The sequence below is a fragment of the Rhineura floridana genome, chromosome 7 (assembly GCF_030035675.1).
Source record: "Rhineura floridana isolate rRhiFlo1 chromosome 7, rRhiFlo1.hap2, whole genome shotgun sequence".
NCBI classification, from domain to species: Eukaryota; Metazoa; Chordata; class Lepidosauria; order Squamata; family Rhineuridae; genus Rhineura; species Rhineura floridana.
The window spans coordinates 71,753,958-71,776,632 of NC_084486.1; the positions used below are offsets into that span (position 1 = coordinate 71,753,958).

At 42.0% G+C, this 22,675-nt stretch overlaps 1 protein-coding gene across 2 annotated transcripts in view; it reads right to left on the reverse strand.

Annotated features, from left to right (window-relative positions):
* ATRNL1 (attractin like 1) overlaps positions 1-22,675 on the reverse strand; it is a 1,089,767-nt gene that overhangs the window by 109,856 nt on the left and 957,236 nt on the right. For both annotated transcript variants that reach the window (XM_061635905.1, XM_061635908.1), the window contains one exon: positions 20,459-20,573. In XM_061635905.1, coding sequence (XP_061491889.1) covers positions 20,459-20,573 — 115 coding nt within the window. The remainder of the gene's footprint in view (positions 1-20,458; positions 20,574-22,675) is intronic.

The window sequence follows — 22,675 nt, forward strand, 5'->3', positions numbered from 1 at the left end:
GTCGCCCACTCTGCTGACTACAGCTCCTGGAAAGAGACTGGGAAAGGGAGAGTAGCTATTCTGGGGTGGCCTTCTGGAAAGGCTGATTTAGACCCCTTGGAAGAAGTAGAGGCAGCTGGGTCAGCTTCCTTGGGTTGCTCTTCAGGTAATTCCAGGATCCACCTAGTTTGGGCAAGAATTGCTGGAAAACTCTCTGCTACGAAGAGTCTCCTCCTTGGGGAAGGGGCTTCCAATTCCTCCTCAGATACTTCCCCTCCTCCCTGTCTGATGATAATGAGCAGTGCCCCGAACCTGACAGAAGCTTTTGGACAGTGGCAGCCTTATTACTAATTCTCCTTTTGGCTGCATGTTTCCCCTTCTGACTATAGGAAGAATGGGCCCTCTTACGCTTATGCCTGCCCGTCTGGTTCCTCCTATCAATTGGTGAGGAAAAAGAAGCAGATGAAATGGATATGGAGGAGAGAGATGAGGAGGAAGGCATGGGGGAGGGCAACTTTGTCCACCTCCTCTTTTTGTGCCCCTTGTGGGGGTGATGCCTTTTCTTTTGAGGGGTGGGCAACTGGGAAGTGCAGGGGCTGGGGCTAGTTCCTGACCAGGCAGTCCCAATCTGCCTAACTTCTTTCGCCACCACCCCTCTGACCCAATTGAGAAATTTTGGGAAATCTTCCTGTCCCAGGATGGAGGGGGAGGGGGGGCAAAGTGCTACTTACCCCCTCCCTCCGGTGCTCCCAGGCTCTCAAAGCCTGCTCCAAGTGGTGGGAGAAAGATTGTGACTCCTCTCCCTCTATCTCGCTAGTTTGCACGTATTCACGCTCTTCCAGAGGGTTGCTAGCCATCGTGGGTGAACTTGCCTGGCCCTCCAATCCTATGGTTTGGGTGGGAAAGGCCTGCAATGGCGTAGGGGTGTAGCGCGGCTTTCCCCACCTTTCTGCTTTCCAGCCTTTCCTGGTGCTCTTCATGGTGAGACCAGAACGTTCGTCCTTTCACCACTGCACTCCTACACTTGGCTGCACCTCCCTTGGGTTTAAGGAGAGGCCACGAACCACTGAAGACTCAGTTGCTTCCACCTCCATGCCTCTGCTCTTCTAGGTGAGAAGGCGCAAGCTGCTCTGCTGGCTAACTTCCTCCTGGAGGGCTCCTAGGCCCTCTAAGTGTTTTCACACTCCCAGCCTTATCTAATAAATTTGATTAGGGAAGAGGGAGGGAGGGGGAAAAGTCTAAGAGAAAGGAAAAGATGATTAGCCAGAACAAAGAAGCGATAAAGAGGAAGAAATGGTGAGGAATCTAACAAAAGAAGACAGGCTGGCTCTTAAGGAGCTCAACCAAACCCTGACCGTCTACCGCAAAAGGCAGAGCTGGTCTGGAGGGCGGGATGGCTCCTCCGCTGGGGTGAGGTAATTAGATTGGACCCTGCCTATTGTTCCGGGGGAAGGCACCATCCCAAGAAGCTGAATGCCCTCCAGGAACCACTGGGGAATATTCAGTGTACAGCATGCAATGACAACTGACACAAAGACTTGGTTTAACTACAGGTAAACCAATTTGTTTCCTCCAAATAATCCAAATCATCAAATGCCACAGAACAATAAATCTAATTGGTAAGTAAACAATTGTGAATAGACCTACCCTAAACTCTGCAGCAGAAGTGTTGTAACAAATGTGTGATTAAAATAAATATGGATATAACAATCTGAGTGTCATATGAAAGCAACTGTGATCCATAGCTAAGACCACATTCACACCATACATTATTCTACTGTTAGTCCATTTTAAACAGTTATGGCTTTGCCCAAAGAATCCTGGTTAATGTAGTTTGTGAAGGATGCTGACAGCTGTTAAGAGATTCCTAATCTCCTCACAGAGCTACAGGGCCATCTATATGACTGTATAATCTACAATGTTACAGCTTTGTGTCCTCATTAATTCACCATCATCCATATGATGTTGCAAGCTAATATGAATTTTCGCATTCACAAATCCGCATTAGAAATACCACCGAAAAACTGATAAGCTTTTCTAAACTGATAATCATTTGCATTTACATCGGTGGGCTCAGATGCAATGCTGCGGACTTTCCTCCAATAAGCAGTCCATGGGCATTCTTCTCTCATATGCCAAGCCCCATGTCTCCTTCCCACCCAATAGCACATCCACAAGCCTGCACATGCATGGGAATTAAAAAAAGATATAAGGTTCTGTGCTTTTCTGGTAAAGCACACGAAAAACAAATGACTGTGATGGACCAATCACTGAAAAGGGGTGGACTTAGGGGAGCGACCAATGTTAAAGCAAAAAAAGAAAAACATGTATGGACGCTTGAACATCAGATTTTCACAGTAATCTGACGACAAACAGGACATGAATGGATCTCGAGGCTACCAATTTAATATGGAAAACACGGATTTTGCAGTTAGGTATGGATGGACCCACAGTTGTCTGAATATCCCTCTTCCCAGAGAACTCTGGAAATTGTAGCTCTGTGAGTGGAATAGGGATCTCCTAGCAACTTTCAGCATCCTTCACAAACTACACTTTCCAGGATTCTCTGGGGGAAGCCATGACTGTTTAAAGTGGAATAGTAGTGGAATATATGTAGAGTGTGAATGCGGCCTAAGATAAAGAAAGGCTACGAGAGACACCCACAAGTAATCTGGACAATCAAGAAATCCTAAATCAGGAATCCAGATTCATTTTTGTTTACCATCGAGTCATCTGTGCCTCCCACTGTATTTTGACAGAACAGAAAAGCAAGAAATCTAAGACAAAAGAGACATACTTTGTGTAAATAATTAGGTTCATTTATAGTTCCTGAAGAATAAGTCAAAACATGTAGTTGATGTTAAAGGATTTAAAGAGGTTCATGCATTATAGCAGGGCTGAGGAAACAGTGGCCCTTCAGAGGTTGTTGAATAGTCCATAAGCTATGAAGGCTTGGGCTGATTTAAGATGGTGTCTAACAACATGTAGAAAACTACAGGTCCTACATCCCTGCATTATAGCATCAGGTGAAGATATTTTTTAAAAAATCAATATATTCAGTAAAGACCTGAGGTCAAATTCTTCCTTTGGGATAAGGAAAGGTGCAGAGAAGTGATGTTGTCTACCTTAAAAGCATAATGGTCTAGTTCACATCTTTAAACTATGGTTTAAAGATGAACACACAGCATACTGGTGCATGCTGCTGAAATCATGGGCACTTTATTCATTCCCACTTCTGCTACTGCCATGAGCTAAGCAATGGCCTGGCTTAGCTCATACTTTGTTTCTTTCCAAACATACCCTGTTTAGTAACCAAGGTTTGTTCTTGGCTTATTATCATGGGTTGCTTGGAGAGAAATAAACCTTGAGGCTCCTAGCAGCGTAACAGCAGCAAGAGCAGGGGAAGAGTGAAGTGACCACAATGTCAGCACACTCACCTTTAAACCATAGTTTAGTTTAACTGTGGTTTACAGCACTATTCTTCAACCTTGGGTCCTCAGATGTTGTTCAACTACAACCGTTGCCTGGCCGCGACAATGGACTGGATGAGAACTAACAAACTGAGGCTCAATCCTGACAAGACTGAGATGCTGTTGGTGGATGGTTTCTCTGATCAGATGGTGGATACATACCCTGTCCTGGATGGGGTTACACTCCCCCTAAAGGAGCAGGTCCGTAGTTTGGGAGTCCTCTTAGACTCTTCCCTCTCACTTGAGGCTCATGTAGCCTCGGTGGCACGGAATGCGTTCTACCAACTTCGGTTGGTAGCCCAGCTACGTCCCTATTTGAGTAAGGAGGACCTCACATCAGTGGTACATGCTCTGGTAACCTCGCGTTTGGACTACTGCAACGCGCTCTACGTAGGGCTACCTTTGAAGACAATTCGGAAGCTACAGCTAGTGCAAAATGCGGCGGCCAGATTGCTAACAAGGACCAAGCGGTCCGAGCATATAACACCTGTTCTGGCTCGCCTGCACTGGCTGCCAATATGCTTCCGGGCCAGATTCAAAGTGTTGGTGTTGACCTATAAAGCCTTATACGGCGCGGGACCACGATATCTGTCGGAACGCCTCTCCCGATATGAACCGGCCCGTACACTACGGTCTACTACGAAGGCCCTCCTCCGGGTTCCATCTCATAAGGAGGCCTGGAGGGCGGTGACAAGATCTAGGGCCTTCCAGTGGTGGCCCCCGAATTGTGGAACAGTCTCCCTGAGGAGGTGTGCTTGGCGCCGACACTATTATACTTTCGGCGCCAAGTTAAAACCTTCCTCTTTTCTGAGGCATTTTAATTTAAGTTAACTTAATTTTAAATGTGTTGTAATTGATTTTAGATTATGTTGTTTTTATATGCTCTATTGTATTATATTGTGTGATTTTATTGTACTCTTGTGTTCACTGCCCAGAGAGCTATTGCTAGTCGGGCGGTATAAAAGTGTAATAAATAAATAATAAATAAATAAATAACTCCCATCAACCCCATGCAGCTTAGCCAATGGCCAAGGATGATGGGAGTTGTACTCCAACAACATCTGAAGACCCAAGGTTGAAGAACATTGACTCACAGTGATATGCAAACTAGGCCAAAATGTGTATAGGTAGGCTGTAGTGTCTCAGTTGCTAGATTCATGTCATATTTCATCTTATAATTACATTGACATCAATTTAGTGGTTACTTCATGCTTTAGCAACAATAGGGTAAAGTATAATCTGTGTACAAAAGCACAATGTATATTTGTAGAAAAGTACACTGGTTCTTTTAGGATGTCATGATAAACTGTAGTATACACAAGATGTTCTGCCTCCATAGATAGTGGCTGTATGCTTCTGAATACCAGTTGCTGGAAATGCAGAAGGGGAGAGTGCTGTGGCACTCAGGTCCTGCTTGTGGGCTTTCCATAAGCATCTGGATGGCCCCTGTGAGAACAGGCTGTTGGACTAGATGGACCACTGGCCTGATCCAATGGCACGTCTTATGTTCTTATGAGAGAATCTAGCCTTCTCCTAGTTTGCTGCTTCTCACTCCCTTCTCCACCCTCTGTGTTGACTGGACAGAACAATGTGGTTAATATTAGTCACAGTTGGCTTAAACAAACTAGCTTCTGAAACAATAGTTTGAAGCTGACTTGTTTTAAATTAACCACATTTAATGTTAACCACAGTTTATCAGTCCAGATGAAATTACAAACTGCAGTTAACCAAAAACAGAAATGAAAGTTTCTGAAATCCTTCTCCCAGCTATGCAGGAGGAGGGGAGGGGAGAGTCCAGGAGGAGGCTAAGGTTGTTCACATCTTGCTAAACCATTTTTTAGTGTGACTTCTGAATGTGGCTATTATTTAGGCTCTAAATAATTCATATCAACAATTAATAGTCTTCCTTGGCTACAGTTTTTATATTTTTTGGTGGGTATAATGTAATGCTTTGCATGAAATGCTTTCTGGGAGACAGTCACTAACCAAATACGCATTATCTGTAAAATATAAGGGGCTCCTGTCTCTCATCACTATGCTGCATATTCTGCAGCTGCATATAAATATGAAATATCAACTGAAAATTGACTCATGGGATGTAAACACTTATTATTTGAATCAAAAGCCACCTTTCCCTCCAAACAGTTTACTTCAAAGTTGGCCTGAAATGACATGGATCTGGAGTTCAGCCAGTTTCTCAATAAAGTCCCTAAATGGTAACTTCATGTGTTTGTTAGCTGTCTTGAAAACCTTTTGCCTTTCTTTTGATAGCACTGCAATGTTCATATCAAAAGAAAGAAACTAAACTAAGAATTCATGAAACTAAAGAAAGCTTATCCCTGTACATTGCTTAAGGGCCTGCCTGGGGAAACTGGTCCAATTTGAAAGAACATTTTTTCCCATCCACTTTTTTTGTTTTTACAATTTTATATCAATTCCATGTAAGATAGTATTCAATCTCAGGACAGTGTAGGCTAGACAGATATCTCACCTCGGTACCCTGGGAAAAGTGTATTGATGTATAAATATTTTAAAGTACCCAAAAGAAAAAAAATGTGTATTTTGTATAACATACAAAACCTTTCAGAGGAACAGCATGGCTCAAGTAAAAATAAAAAGGCATATTTTAAACATAAAGAAATGCATGCATACATCAAAATGGTCTTCCAGCTATTTAAAAAACAGAAACAGAAAAATAAGACTTCGACTCGTTCACTTATGGATACAGTGATATGTTACATAGATGGCACACAAGTCTTATGCAGATGATGTGGCATGTGAGCACATGGAGTTGGGCATTGGAATTGCATCTGAAGGCCCAACTCTTGATCTCCACATATTCAGCAGAACTTCTGAATAGAGCCTACATGTTTTATGGCCACAGGCTCCAGTTCATGTGATCTATACCCTGAATTTTTGCATGGTACTACTAATGCAGACAGAACCAGAATTTGAGGGGTCCCTAGGCAAAGGGTCTTGCAATGGGCCCCCTCTTCTGTTGTTGAGCCAAAGTCGGATTACTTGGTGGTGATGGCAGGCAACAGCAATCCTCAGAGTAGCATCGGGTTACTGGGCTGGGCACCATTAAATTTTCCCAGAATACCCCAGAGTGATGCTAATGCCTGATTACTGCAGTTAGATTACTGCAATGCACTCTATGTGGGGCTGCCTTTGAAACCGATTCTGGCCCGCTTGCATTGGCTGCCTGCTCACTAGGGACAAAAGCAGTGGCAGTACAGCAAAAGACAGCTAAAGGGATGATGGGAGGCAGGAGTGAGCTAAGGAGAAGAAGAAACTTGGACAATGAATGGAGTAAAGCAAATAGGTAGTAAAGAATAGCATGGGAGCTGAGATAGGTGTGCACAATGGGATATCAGCCAAATTTGGGAGGCAGAAAGGACAAGAAGTGAAGAGAATTGGAAGAAGGGCTGGAAGTGGCCATCCTATATTAACAATGTAACAATTGTGAAATTTTGTGGGCAGTTCCCTAGTCATTTCTAAGCAACATGTTGGCAGCTTCCAAGGAATACAATCTAGTTAATGGATTGTTCCATATGTCAGCCTGTAAAATATGGGCAAGTAAAAATAGCATTAACCTTGTTTAAACCTCATTTTAGAAATGTTGTATTTTTTAGTAAAATAACTATTGATTGTACTTTCCATTGTCCCGTAAATGTACCAAAATCCAAACCTGTGGTAGGACATACCATATGGGGTATGCTAGTGTATTACAGTGACAAGTAAAACAGAGATATGGTTTTAATACTTAATTACAAGTATGAGTATCTGTAGCAATTTTTCTTGTGTGTGTGTGTGTAAAGTAAATACTCCAAACAAATAAAGATTACTAGCATCACAGAACAGGTCTTTCATTTCAGGTAGATCTCGCAACTGTGCAATGGTGAGGCTGATAGACCTAGATTCTGAGAAACCGGTATTCCAGGCCTATTCCTCTGTTTCTCAGTTGGTAGGCCTTGTAGTCTAGCTTAGGTAGACATGGCATCCAGACAACTTACCACTGAAACCTCCATTATTTCCATGGCATCCTTCAACGCCCTCCCCCAAGTCCTTAATTAATTGCATGTCTGCTACAATCAACTTCCCAACACACCTGGATAAAAACTCTGGTCTACTCTTTAGGGTTGTGTCATACACTGCTCTAACTCCCCCCCCCCAATAGAATAACACTAGGTTAGTTTGCAGAGCTGGCATAACCCACACTCTCTCAGCCACAGCCCTGTCCGTGCAATATGGGTATAAATAATGATGAGTTTTATCTGCATTAACAGAATAGTTTTAATTTGTTTACAAACATAGGGGAAAACTTTTTTTGCATGAAATAAGACATGAGTTAGAAATATCAAATGTCTGTCTTTGCTGCTGCCTTTTGTTTTTGAGTTGACACACTAATCCCCAATCACAGCTACACTAATGCTATAGATAGTTGAATTGTCTTCTATTGGGCAGAAATCACTTCTCCACTAGGTAAGACAAACAGAAGAGGCTTATAAACAAATGAAGAAGTTCCTTCTTTGAAGCTTAGACAATGGGTGTTTCAGTCTATCCCTCACTTTGGTTGCTTCCAGAAAATGGAAGTCGATCCTGACTTATGGCTACTATGAATAGCGTTTTCATGGTAAGCAATATTCAGAGGGGGGTTACCATTGCCTCCCTCTGAGGTTAGTCCTCCCCAGCTGGCTAGGGCCTGCTCAGCTTGCCACAGCTGCACAAGTCAGCCCCAGCCCCTTCCTTGTCCGCAACTGCCAGCTGGCGGGCAACTAGGCTTGATTCTGAAGAACATTTTGGTATACAAATTGAAAAACATTTTTCATGTAAGGTTCTTGTTTTTCTTCACATTCTTCCTTATTCAGAACCAGCCCACAGAGATTTGGCATCAAGATTTATAAACTTTGCAGCTCCACCTATCCCTAAAGTTTGGCTTCCATGTTTTTTTATTGTTTGCAATGACATGATTGTTCTCAGCTCTTCATTCTCAAGAATTTATTTTGCTCCTAGACTGAAGAAAAACAAGAACCTTACAAAATATTTCACAGAAACATATAATTTAATGCATATTAGGCACTGTTGTTAAATACCTTTGTTTCTTTAACATCTGAGACTTCCAATGTACAATTTTATACCAATCTCATTCTCCTAAGATGACAAATTCTAATTTTCTGGGCTTTTGGAACCTACAGCTTCTGACCAAAGTGCACATGAAAAAATGCTGTGGAATTCCCAGCATTTGGCTCCCTTGCAGTAAAGGACTAGCTCAATGCATGAAAAATGTTTTTCAGTTTGTATACCAAAATGTTCTTCAGAATCAATTGAAAATAAAAACACAACCATACTGTTTTAAAACGGGCTAGAGAAAGGAGGGGTTGCTTTACTCTCAGCCTTGAGTTTACTTAACTTCCCCTTCCCTGTAATGGGTACATGGGGCATTCGAGGTTCAGTCTGTCCAAGGCTGAACCTGGGGCCACCATCCTATCCCTCGTCTTTCCAAGGCGCAGAGCAGGACCACCATTCGCATTAAATCACTCCGCCAGTTCGTGCGCATGAGGGAACTGCATCCTGGATTGGCCTCTTACAAGGAGGGTGTACCATATCCTTGCCAGGTCAACAGGTTGTCCCAAGCCGACAATAAGGGCCATCTTTGTCCTTTCAAGCATCCATGAACATGCACACATAATACTCAGGTCCGTGTAATAGCTCGAGCAATAACCAGCAATACCAAAACTGCAGTAATAAAACAGTAATAAGAAACCCAACAATGCTCCTCCCCTTTTTCAGTTTGCTACAAGCCTGCATTAATATAACATAGGAATGGACTCTTACTGCCAGTGAAAATGTGAGCCTTGAGGAACTGGGAGAAATGGACAGCAAGGAATGAGATTTTGGAATGGATCTCTTACCAGTTCTGTGTGAGGCACCTCTGCTATCCTTCTCCCCTGCTCCAATCCAGGCTCATCCCACTGTTGACACCAAAATGACAGGGAATTGGAATGGGGGTCCTTGAGGGAATTGAAGACACAGGCTTGCAGCAAAAAGGTAGGCCTTTATTGGATGACAAGTATATGCTTGGTCAGTCTCCCTCTGAGTGAGTGGAGAACTGCAACATGGCACTGGTTGCCTGGGTTTTTTTTACATTTCAGGACAAAGGCTTTAGCATCTACCAATCAGGAGGTTACACATCAGTATGATACAGTATGACATAGATATTACAGTATTGCATAGGCATTGCTCAGGTATTTCCATAGGCATTGCATAGGTACTTGCATAGGTACTGTATTTTCTGCATCATGTTCTGGTGAATTTGGCAATGTTCAGTACTTCACATAAAAGTACATTTTCACAGTGAGCTAAGCATTCCAGCTAATGCAATCCTTCCTATGTCTTGGTGAGCACAAGGATGTTCAGAGATGTTATGTGTCTATTCAGTGTTATCATAATTGTTTAGAGTTCTAGCTGTTCCATACAAACCAAAGCAGTCAAGGAAGACAGCTCCAAGAAGAAAAGGGTTCTGGCTGGCTACTAAACTTATTAAATGTTAAACTAAACTATTAAAATATTGTAAACCTTTATAAACCTTTATAGCTTTACAAAAGAATATATTTTGCTTATTGTTTGTATATAAAGAATTTCCCCAACACAAAAATAGCAGCGAAGTAGACAATTTTATTTTGGCTTCACGAAGTAAGTTGTAACTAAATTTACACTTACTTGGAAATAAATCACACTGATACCAGTGAGGCTTAATTTGGGTAAACATGCTTAGGATAGATATGCAGAGCTATAGGGCTTGATGGACTTAAAAGGTCTGTCAGACCAACTTGCTACTACAGCCTCCATATCCAGGCATCATTCCCTATAATATTAATTGTGGTTTATCACAGACAGAGAACCAGAGGAGCAAAACATATCTAGAGGTGTTTACTAGGTCATAAAGTATGTTTATTAAAGCAAATCCAAATGGCCTATGCAAACAAACAATGGAACATTCTAGAGGACAAGGTAAAAACCATCAGATTCTGATCAACAATTGCTTTTAAAGTGTGATTGTTTTTGTTTTATATCCTGGGGCAAATGCAACAAGGAAATCCATTTAGAACTTTCAAATATGTTTATATAAATAGCATGTGCCAAATGGAGTTCTACATTAATATAAAACGTGTAAATATTACATGCATTAGACTCGTCTGTCCTTTTTTTAGTGGATGGCTCAGAAATTGCTCAGCACTGAAGGTGTCATTTTTACAGCCCATGGTGCCCAGAAATTGATTTCTAACATCTCCAAAGTCTTATTTAGCACTTCATGCTTAGCACAAGGCTATGAAAGCCTTCTATGACATTGGCTGGACACACCTCATTTACCTACTGCTGACTTCAGATCTTTCAGGACTGCTCACAGGAAATTATTGGGCTAATCATTGTCTCTGCTTGATCCTACAGCAAAGTGTTTCCATTAGCCACACCTGAAGGGCCAATGGGATGATCTACCAATCAGTTGCAAAATCTATCTGAAGCTGAATTTTTTTTGGGGGGGGGGAACTGCACTAGAGCTGATCTGACCAGGTTTTAGAGTAAAAAGGGGGAGAGTTTGACTAGTGTCATGTACCCCCCATTTTCAAAAAACAGAGGTGGAACCAGCACAACAGTAAGTGTGTCTCTACCCTTAGTCTATACAACACGGCAGGTTGTGCGTTAAAAAATATACCTGGATTTCACTTCAGCCTGAGGGTGAGCAGAATTGCAAGAAATTCTCTCTGTATTTAGGGAAAAAACTACCCTAGATGTCAGAGAGAAAAGCGGGTCTGGGTTTTTGTACAGGAAGGTTTTTTGGGGGGTGGGTTATAGGCAAAACTGTCAGTCATGAGATCCATGCCTGCAATATAAAATGGTACCGTACAGGAATAGTTTTACCACATGATCTATTAAGTTGTGGAGACCAGGCAAAAGAAAATAGAAGCCAGAGGTTCAAACCTATCTCTGTTTTAAAAATCCTACAGTGATATTATAGCAGATCTGCCAATAGCAGATGTAGTAGAAGAGGCAGAGAATAAAGCTTGAGGTGGCATTTGCAAGATCAGAGAGGAGAAAGCTTTATGGGGAGGGGAAGTCAGATTGTCTAGGCTTGTGCCAGTCATGTGAGAAATCAAGTGCCAGATCTTCTGACCAATTTTGCAAGATAAGCACAATGGAAGGGAAGGGAAAATCAGAGTTATATGGCTGTACTAGAGCTATATATAGGCAGGCTTGAGGTTGCTTACAATTTATTATACAGTAAATTATTGTAGGCAACAGGTAGTTACTTTCAACCTATTTTTTCAGCTTGTATACAGGAAATCTATGGATCTGTTCTGCTATTTGCAATTAACCACTAGCTATTACAACTAAGGGACAGATTAATCATTGCCACTTTTAGTTAAGAAGAGCCTGCATGTACAGTAGGCTAGTGAATTTACTTAAGAAATTTCAGATCTAATTAGGAATCAACATTATTTTTTATTTTTGTAGTATTGTTTAAAAAGGAAAACAATACATTTTCACTTAAATTTTCATTATTAATACTATGAAAACACGTATTAGTTTCAACAATTTATGTAGGGGCACATTATCATGCATTTTGTCATTTCAAAGCATGAGGAATATAACTTTCATTTCAAAGCATGAGGAATATTACTTTTTTCCTACCAAAATATTGTCCATCTTTCTGTCTTTTCTAACCCATACAATATTACTTAACTATAGTTAAGAACATAAGAACATAAGAAGAGCCTGCTGGATCAGCCCAGTGGCTCATCTAGTCCAGCATCCTGTTCTCACAGTGGCCGACTGGGTGCCTGGGGGCAGCCCACAAGCAGGACCTGAGTGCAAGAACACTCTCCCCTCCTGAGGCTTCCGGCAACTGGTTTGCAGAAGCATCCTGCCTCTGACTAGGGTGGCAGAGTACAGCCATCATGGCTAGTAGCCATTGATAGCCCTGTCCTCCATGAATTTGTCTAATCTTCTTTTAAAGCCATCCAAGCTGGTGGCCATTACGTCTTGTGGGAGCAAATTCCATAGTTTAACTATGCGCTGAGTAAAGAAGTACTTCCTTTTGTCTGTCCTGAATCTTCCAACATTCAGCCTCTTTGAATGTCCACGAGTTCTAGTATTATGAGAGAGAGAAAGTAAAACTTTTCTCTATCCACTTTCTCTTTTCACTTTCACTTTCTGTACCCTGTGTGCAGGTGTGTGCCACCCTAGAGATTGATGTACTAATGGGCTGATGGGCCAATGGGTACAAGTTCATTCCCCAGGGAACCAGCACACTGAATTGGGGAGGGGGACTTCCATGCTCTTGATAACCTGTTCCCATGACCCTCCACTCTCTTTGTGAATGGATTGTCACATGGATTGTGAATGGATTGTGAATGGCGACCAGAACTGTACACAGTATTCCAAATGCGGCCGCACCATAGATTTATACATTGGCATTATGATATCAGCTGCTTTATTTTCAATACCTTTCCTAATTATCCCTAGCATGGAATTTGCCTTTTTCACAGCTGCCACACACTGGGTCGACATTTTCATCATGCTGTCCACTACAACCCCGAGGTCTCTCTCCTGGTCGGTCACCGCCAGTTCAGACACCATGAGCATATATGTGAAATTAAGATTTTTTGCTCCAATATGCATAATTTTACACTTGTTTATATTGAATTGCATTTGCCATTTTTCCGCCCATTCACTCAGTTTGGAGAGGTCTTTTTGGAGCTCTTTGCAATCCCTTTTTGTTTTAACAACCCTGAACAATTTAGTATCGTCAGCAAACTTGGCCACTTCACTGCTCACTCCTAATTCTAGGTCATTAATGAACAAGTTGAAAAGTACAGGTCCCAATACCTACTATGTACTACATGCTCTAAATAGCCATTCTACTTTAGTTGTTGGATTGTGTGTGTGTGTGTGTAGGAGGAGTCCATCCATGAACAACTCTCATTCTTGCTATTTTCAGAAGATGTATAGTTGTTTTAGGTCATCAGACACAACTATATAAAGATATAGCTTGGCTATATTTTTAAAGACATTTTGGAAATTTCACCTGGCTCCAAATGCAGCCACCCAAATCCCAATAAGAGGAAAAGGTTCAGATAATGTGATACCACTATATACCTGCTGCACTGGTTGCTGGTGTATCTCAGCCAAAGGGCTGGTTTTAACCTTTAAAGTTTTGGGTCTGAGTTATCATCTTTTGCCTGTCATCGGTGAAATTGGTGGGTACAAGGGACAGCCTTTTCTGTGGTTACCAAGTACTCTGGAATTAATTCCCAGCTGACCTCTGGAAATCTACTGAAATCTTATAGAAAGAAATCCTATCAAAAGTTTTTGAAACTCTGTTTGTCATGGGTGCCCTATACAAAGAGGATATTTTATTTTTTATGCTGCTCCTTTCAGCTATCGGGTTGATTAAAACTGTGTTTTATATTCTGGGATATATGTGTGCTTTTGTAGTGGTTAGGGTGTTGGACTACGACCTGGGAGACCAGGGTTCAAATCCCCACACAGCCATGAAGTTCACTGGGTGACCGTGGCCAGTTACTGCCTCTCAGCCTCAGAGGGAGGCAATAGTAAACCCCCTCTGAATACTCCTTACCATGAAAACTCTAGTCACAGGGTTGCCATTAGTCGGGATTGACTTGAAGGCAGTCCATTTGCATTTTTACTATTGCTAAATTATTTAGTATTTAGTTAAATTTAACATTGCTAGTATTATTAATGCTGTGGGCATCTCAAGAAATTGCATTCTATTGTATTTTTAAATTCTGTGGCTTGTACCTGAAGTAGCGCTGTCTCTCATTCTGTTAGCGCAAGGATTTATGCTTTATGCAACATAACTTTCTCCCCCTCCCCTCCCTCCATGCTTCCCCTAAATCTGTTCTGAGGGTTCCCTTAACCTTCCAGAGCAGATTTGGGGACAGCACAGGGCACACAAGGGGGGAAAGATCCGCAGCATGGAATTAGGGCACTAGACCTCTTTTAAGTCTCTTTTTCATGCTATATATTTTTAAATTATTATTACATAATTCTTAGAAAGTAAAATTCTTAAGAAAGATAGTCTATAAATATTTTAAAATACATTTTAAAAATCCAAGTAATATATAATAGCTTCTCATTTACATATCTTAAAACTATTTTTCAATATGCTATATTATTAGGGCAGTTCTTCCTTGCCCGGCTCACGTGAAATAAATTAGCTCCCAAGTTTTACACATCCAACAGTTGTCATGTACTTCTGTACATATGCCGTCAATTCTAGATGGGTAAGGTTCTACCAGTGACTGATTTTTTAAAATTTTCTAAGAGATCTATTTTTATATAAGGAACCATAACAAGGTCCAAATTTCATTTGAAATAATAGTACCTAAGTTCCTTTCCTAATTCCCCTGGTAGATAGTAGTTCTTATTTCCCAATTCTATCATCATTTTATAGAAAAATACCTTTTGAATTACTACTGCAGGTTAATGCTTCAGATCTGTTTTATTCCTCAGCGGGCCTTAACTATATACATATTTTATGACAAATCTTGAAATACTGATACAAAGGTATTCTCTGATCTCCCATAAATTCTGTATATTGTTTAATACTATTCTCCTGTACTAGGTTCCTTCACTCAGACATGTATTCCCTCCCAAACCTGGATATTTCCTAAAATATAATTACCCTTGATTTCTTTATTTCATTAAACTGCTATTAAAGGAGATAAACTAGGACAGAATTTAGATTTTAAAAACTTAACCCACACAGTATACATTGCCTTGCAATGCAACCCTAAATGGGGATATGGGTGTGTGTAAAGTGGCCAATTGTCTGGCCCTTCAAAGTCCTGCACTGGCCAGGGTGGAAGGGGCGGGCAGACTTTTCCCTAAATGGATTTCTTCCGCAGTTTTTCCTTATTGGGGAGAGGGATTAGTTACACCAGCTCAAGGCTGACATAGAGGGAGTGATCTTGGGGCTTCTTCAATGAAGGAAAGGGTCTTGGATCCAGCAAATCCTAAGCCACCTCCATCTTTCCTCAGCTCTGGAATGCCCCATGTTGGAGCTTACCATTAGTGGGAAAACCACTAATCAGTTACTCACAGAGCTTTTAATGAGGGTAATTGGGGCCTCTGGGGCATATGCATACTCCCTGCTGTTGGAAGAGGCACCTCCACCCATCCTCAGAGAACTTTGCATGTTTCAGGACTATAGGCATGGATATGCCTCCATTACTTTCATTACTATAAATTTGGGGTGGGTGGAAGCGGCTTGGGAGGTTAAACGGAGCAGTGGATGAAGATTTAGTCCCCACCACTTTTGGAGACATCAACCAGTGCTGCATTTTCCTTCCATGTGATAGAAAAGGCATTGTTCGAGGAGGTGGGGCGTTTAGTAGTTAGATGGCAGAGCATAGTTACTTAGCACAACTATCCACCTAAAGTAAGCTGTACTTGCTACTGTGCTTCTACTTGGTTTTTAGTGCTGTACTTTTGTTGTTAGCTCATGAGAGGAAGCATGGGATAAAATAATATCCAATCTACAGGACTGTTCCCTTGCTTCTGTTCACTCCTTTCCCTCATTTTTCTGTTCTATCAGAGATTGACACAAAACATTCACATATTCTTCAAAAACAAACAACAAACGTATCAAATCCCAAAACTGGGACACTATGTGAACTGTTTTGAGTTATGGAACTTAAACACATCTATCTATATTTATTTTTTTAAAATCAAATTGGGCATTATTTGTTCCAGTTGCAGGATCCTGTAGTTTCAGCACTGGCTATTTTAACTGCAGAATTTCCAGAGCATCTATATTTATATCATGTAGATACATGGCATTCCTCAGGCTGTTTGTTGAAATGTTTGAAATTGCATTTCCATCACATATAATTATCGCTACAATTATCCCCACTGTGGCAGATTAGTCTATAATAGGAGGTTGGAAAATGTCAACTCTTGAACAAATCTGACCCTCTGAAGGGTGAGATTTCAGCTGCCAATGGCAAATTCAGGTTTGTTCTTCTTGAACTCGTACCTGACACAAATATTTAAGGCGCTGGGGAGAAGAAAATAGGAACAAAGTAGCAGCTGTGCATTCAGTGATGAAGTGAAACAAACCTCCTCAAACAGCTCTACAAGAAATACTGTTGCCAGTTCAGAACATGGGAAGCTACAGTATCTTAATACCAAGTCAGACAGATTGGTCCATCCAGCTGACTGGCAGCAGCTCACCAAGGTTTCAAACAACAGACAACTTACTTAGAGATTCTGGGAATTGAACCTGGGACCTTCTATGTGCAAAGCAGATGCTTAACCACTGAGCTACTGCCGTTTCCTTCTACTAAAATAAATCTGGTAGACCAGATTTTTTCAACTAAATAGAGACTGAGCCAAAAGTCCTCCTTCTAGTTTTGTTGCCCCATTTGCAGAAAAAGTGGAAAGGGGAGATTTTGGCAATGAGGAGGAAGTAAAAGCAGGCTGAACTTATTGATGCCAGCACTTCTCTTGGTAGCCACCAGCAGAAGTCCAGAATTTTGCTATGTGATGATGTAGCATCATTTAAAGAAAGATTCTGGGAGCCAAAGGTTTATTTTACTTTGCCTGTTTGGACTTGGAAAAAGGATGGACATTATTTATTTATTTAATTTATTTATTATTTGACTTATATCCCACCCTTCCTCCCAGCAAGAGCCCAGGGTGGCAAACAAAAGCACTAAAAACACTTTAAAACATCATTAAAACAGACTTTAAAAGACATTAAAACAAAACATCTTTAAAAACATTTTTAAAGCTTTCAAGATATCTTTTTTTAAAAAAAGTTAAAGAACATATTGTTGTTTTTTTAAAAAAAAAGTTTTAAAAACATTTTAAAAAGCAATTCCAACACAGAAGCAGACTGGGATAAGGTCTCAACTTAAAAGGCTTATTGAAAGAGGAAGGTCTTCAGTAGGTGCTGAAAAGATAACAGAGATGGTGCCTGTCTAATATTTAAGGCGAGGGAATTCCACAGTAGGTGCTGCCACACTAAAGGTCCATTTCCTATGTTGTGCGGAACAGACCTCCTGATAAGATGGTATCTACAGGAGGCTCTCACCTGCAGAGCACAGTGATCGACTGGGTATATAAGGAATAAGATGGTCTATCCTGGTCCCAAGCTACAGCGCTTGGAAAAGTTACTTTTTAAAACTACAACTCCCATCAGCTCTAGCCAGCATGGCCATTAGATTGGGCTGATGGGAGTTGTAGTTCAAAAAAGTAACTTTTCCAAGCTCTGCCAAGCTGTATAGGGCTTTGTACACCAAGACTAGAACCTTGCCAGTGCAATTTCAGCAGCGGAATGACATGTTGGCGATACCCTGCCCCAGTGAGCAGCCTTGCTGCCACATTTTGCACTAGCTGCAGCTTCCAGACCAACCTCAAGGGCAGCCCCACATAGAGTGCATTACAGTAATTGAGCTTAGAGGTTACCAGTGCATGGACAACAGTGGTCAAGCTATTCCAGTCCAGAAATGGCCACAGCTGTCTCACCAGCCGAAGCTGGTAAAAAGCACTCCTAGCCACTGAGGTCACTTGGGCCTCTAGCGACAAAGATGGATCCAGGAGCACCCCCAGACTACAGACCTGCTCTTTCAAAGGGAGTACAACCCCATCTAAAGCAGGCAACTGACCAATTAACTGAACTCGGGAACCACCAACCCACAGTGCCTCCGTCTTCTAGGATTCAAACTCAGTTTATTGGCCCTCATCCAGCCCACCACCAAGTCCAGGCAGCAGTCAAGGGTTTGCACGGCCTCTCCCGATTAAGAAGTTATAGAGAAATAGAGCTGGGTATCATCAGGGTACTGCTGACACTTCGCCCCAAATCTCCTGATGACCACTCCCAAGGGCTTCATACAGATGTTAAACAACATGGGGGACGGTACCCTGTGGCACCCCACAGCACAACTGCCAGGGGGCCGAAAGACAATCACCCAATGCTATTCTCTGAAAACAACCTTGGAGACGGGATCGGAAGCACTGTAAAACAGTGCCTCCAATACCCATCTCACCAAGTGGGCCCAGAAGGATACCATCATCAATGTATCAAAAGCCACTGAGAGATCAAGTAAGAGTAACAGGGTCGTGCTCCTTCTCGCCTTCTTCCAATAAAGGTCATCCATCAGGGTGACCAAGGCCGATTCAGTCCCATAATCAGGCCTGAACCTAGACTGGAATGGGTCAAGATAATCTGTTTCATCCGAGTCCTTGCAATTGCTATGCCACAGCCCTCTCAATCACCTTCCCTAAGAAGGGGGTATTTGCGACCGGTTGATAATTGTCACAGACCAATGAGTGCAGGGTGGGCTTTTTCAGGAGCAGTTGGATCACCACCTCTTTCAGGGTGGCTGGAACCACTCCCTCCTGCAATGATGCATTGACCACACCCTGGATCCACTCGGTCAACCCTCCTTGGCAAGCTTTAATAAGCCAAGCAGGGCAAGGGTTGAGAGGACATGTTGCTGGCCACATCACTGCAAGCACCTTGTCTATGTCATCAGGCCTCATCACTTGAAACCGTTCCCAAGAATTTGCAGCAGACGTTGCACTGGACACCTCATTGGGGACAACAGTAGATGGGGCATCAAGATTGCTACGGAGGAGAGCAACTTTACCTCAAAGTGCCTTTTAAACAATTCACAGTGGGCCTCCGAAGGGTCTAAAACTCCATTTCCTGGAGTTGATGCCAACAGACCCGACAATATGGACGGCTACTTGAGGATGTGATGGAGGCAAAGAAGTGGGCCTCCTTCACTTCTGTCACCGCCACACAGTAGGCACGATTATGATGTTTTATTCATGCCCGATCAGCCTCACAGCACATCTTTCACCACTTGTGCTCTAGCCATCGTTGGGATAATTCTCATTAGGATAATTGTGCCCATCTAGGTAGTATCTGTTGTAAACTATCAAGCCAACTACATTTACTAAGAGTCTGTCTGAGCTGAAAATTTGGTATAGTGAACTTTCCACTCAAAATGGGGGCTGGGGGAATAGCCCTGTATTATTCTGCTTTACTGGAGGCAGCCTTGAATTCCAATTTTTGGGGGAAAGATGGGCATGAAACAAATGAACTAGATGGGATAATCTAGGCACTGTACTCTGCAACTGGAAAAGCAGATTAAAATGTGGTGACTTTAAAATGAATCATTCCATTTAATAAAATGTGCATATATACACACTGGTGTACTACTAGTCTGGCCTTTTGTGAAGTGTGGAGAGATTGAAAAAGGGTTAACAGTTTGAACTGTAAACAGAAAAAAAATGCAAAATGCCATGCCTTGTCAGCTTTGTTCTACTTTTCCTGGCACAAAGGAACAAATCAAAGGCAAACACTGTCTTCAGTGACTGAACAAAGAATGCTTATTAGTTCACTAGACAAGACAGAAAAAATAGAGCTGGACTTCAAAAGAAAACAAAAATAATTGGATAATATAACAAGTCACTTTATTTATTTATTAAATTTATATACTGCCGATATATCATAGCGCTCCGGGCAAATCCATTAAAAGTACAACAAACCAAACTCTACCCATTAAAAGGTCTGGGAGAACAAGACAAAAACAGCTTTCACCTGGCCAGAAAATATCATAATTTAGGTGCCAGGCAAAACTCCTTGTGGATGCATTCCCAGAACCAGGATGCCACCATACAAAAGCCCTCTCTCTAGTAACCACTCATTTTACTTCATTAGGTGAAGGGACATGGCAAAGAGGATCTCAAGGAATGGACAGGTATCTATGGGAGAAGGTAAGTATAACAAGTTACCAAATTACTACTGGCCATAATTCTAAGGAACCACTTATATGGTTGGATAATTGGTACATCTATCATGGAGCCTGATTCTTTTATAGTTCCCTTTTTCATGTAAATATCCAGTCAGTATACAGCTGGGATAACAACCACTGAATCAGAGCCATAGCTGCTATTAGGAGGATACTTACCTGACTGACCAGGTGGTGGGACTCCTGATGATCCTCTTGGCAGGCATAAAAAGACAGTAAGTACTGCTGCTTTGTTTCCTGAGCAAGGTTCAATGGCAATTGGTTTTGGAGAACCCTGAAAGTGGAGAGGGGAAAATTGTATTATGTGAACTAGGCTATCTTATATTGCTACATATATTGAATTCTTAACTTAAAACATTTACAACTATCCAAACAAATATGCAAGCTTCAAGGTTTCCCCACAAATAATTCCTGTTGGTTTTTAAAAAAACGAACCTTTCATTTCATTGACTTAAATATAGGTTTTCATAAATAACTTATATTATCCAATTAAAATGGGAAATGGAGAAATGACCTAAAATAATATACCACGTCATTAAATTTAGTAACATATACTATTAATCATTGAAACATTCATATCAACAATATGATGTTTCAGCATTGCAGTTTCTCACAATATTAGTATCACTCAACAATTTACACAGAAAACACAGTGGGAATAATGTGTTACATTTTCCAAAAAAGCTGTGGTTGCAACAGTTCCCCTTCACACACACACACAAAAGGAAAAGGAGATTATAGTCGCTAAAGATAAAAGGCATGGATTTTTTTCTTTGTATTTTAAATTAAATATATATGAAAAAAGCCTCTTGGTTAAAATCAAAAAGCCAAGACCACTAGCAAATACAAGTTTGACTGATGTAATGTAATATGCAGTGCATATTATCAGGGCTGGCTCCAGACATGCGGGGGCCCTTGGGCATCAGCTTGCCCTGGCCTCCTGGTGTGTGTGTGCATGCATACTTGCATGTGCGCCCCCCGTGCCCACAGCCCCCCTACCTGTCTAGTCTTTACCATTGCCCTTAATGAAGATGGCAGCCGCAGTTTCCCTAAGGGGAATGAAGCCTCCGCCGCCATCTTTGTTGATGGCACACGTGCGTGCTATGTGTGCACATCTCTGCCATCAACTAAGATGGCGGCAGCGGCTTCAGTGCCTTAGGGAAGCTGTGGCCGCCATCTTCATTAAGGGCAATGCTAAAAAGCCGGCTGACAGGTAAGTGGGTGCATGGGGGGTGCGGATCACGGAAGGGGAGCGGAGGGCCCCTCAGGGGCTCCTGTAGCTCCGGGGCCCTCGGGCCAGTGCCCAACCTGGCCACCCTTTAGAACTGGCTCTGCATATTATCTCCCAGTGGGGAACCAGAAACATGGTGTCCCACTCCCAAAGAGCAAATATGGGAAGGAGGGGGAACAGCAGGGGGAAGAGCAGGAGTAAGCTCTGCAACAGGGATAGACAGCAACTTTTCTTGCTTCAGAAGCAAAGCTAGAAGAGGCTTTGCAGAACAGAGGAAAGAACAAGATCTAAAATTAGGAACATAGGGAATTGACTTATTCTGAGGCAGTCTCAGTACTGTCTACACTAACTGTCTGTGGCTTTCTAGCATTTCACACAGGGGATTTCACATGCCCTACCTGGAGATGCCAAAGATTCAGGCCCATTGGGGCTGACGCCAGTTACTGACATCCATTCTTCTCCTGTTGAACATTTTTACTAGGGCAGTGGCTGTGCTACAAAGTAAAGTGCTGGATGAAGCTGCAGCCATCTTCCTTTCCTCAAAATGCCTCTGGGCCTACTGTGAATGGAAGATACCTTCACCAGATTTTTAAGTATCCCCACTTTCCCCTCAGCTGCATGTGCAACAGCCCACCCCATTCAGAAGGGTCCCCCAACATTCAAAAGAAGCTTTTTAGGGGGGCTCAGGGGCAGTTGGGGTTAGGAAAGTCATCTTCCACTGGACCTCTTTTGTGGTGTATTGGATTGAAAGAAACAAGAAAAAGCAAGATTGTGTTCCCTCCCCCACACTATCTGATAAGCTTATGGAGGCCCAACGTGCACAGTTTGTCAGTAGATGTTCTTAAGAACCAAATCATCACCAACAGTTCTTCTCTGGCCAGAGGAGAACTCTTTCCTCTCCCCACCTACTCAATACCTGGCTGCAGCTGTGGCTCTAGCAGTGGCAATGACAGAGGTGAGGTCCCTTTTCCTGGTGCTTGGATTGGTAGTAAGGCATCTTCCAAGGTGACTGGGATGCTACTAAATGTAATGGTTTGGATTCAGCCATAAATTAGTTGAACAGTGAAATCGATGAGACAAGTCAGTCATGACTTAATTTAAATCAAATTCAGTTTGATGGATGCTAAGTTCAAATAACTTAGTTT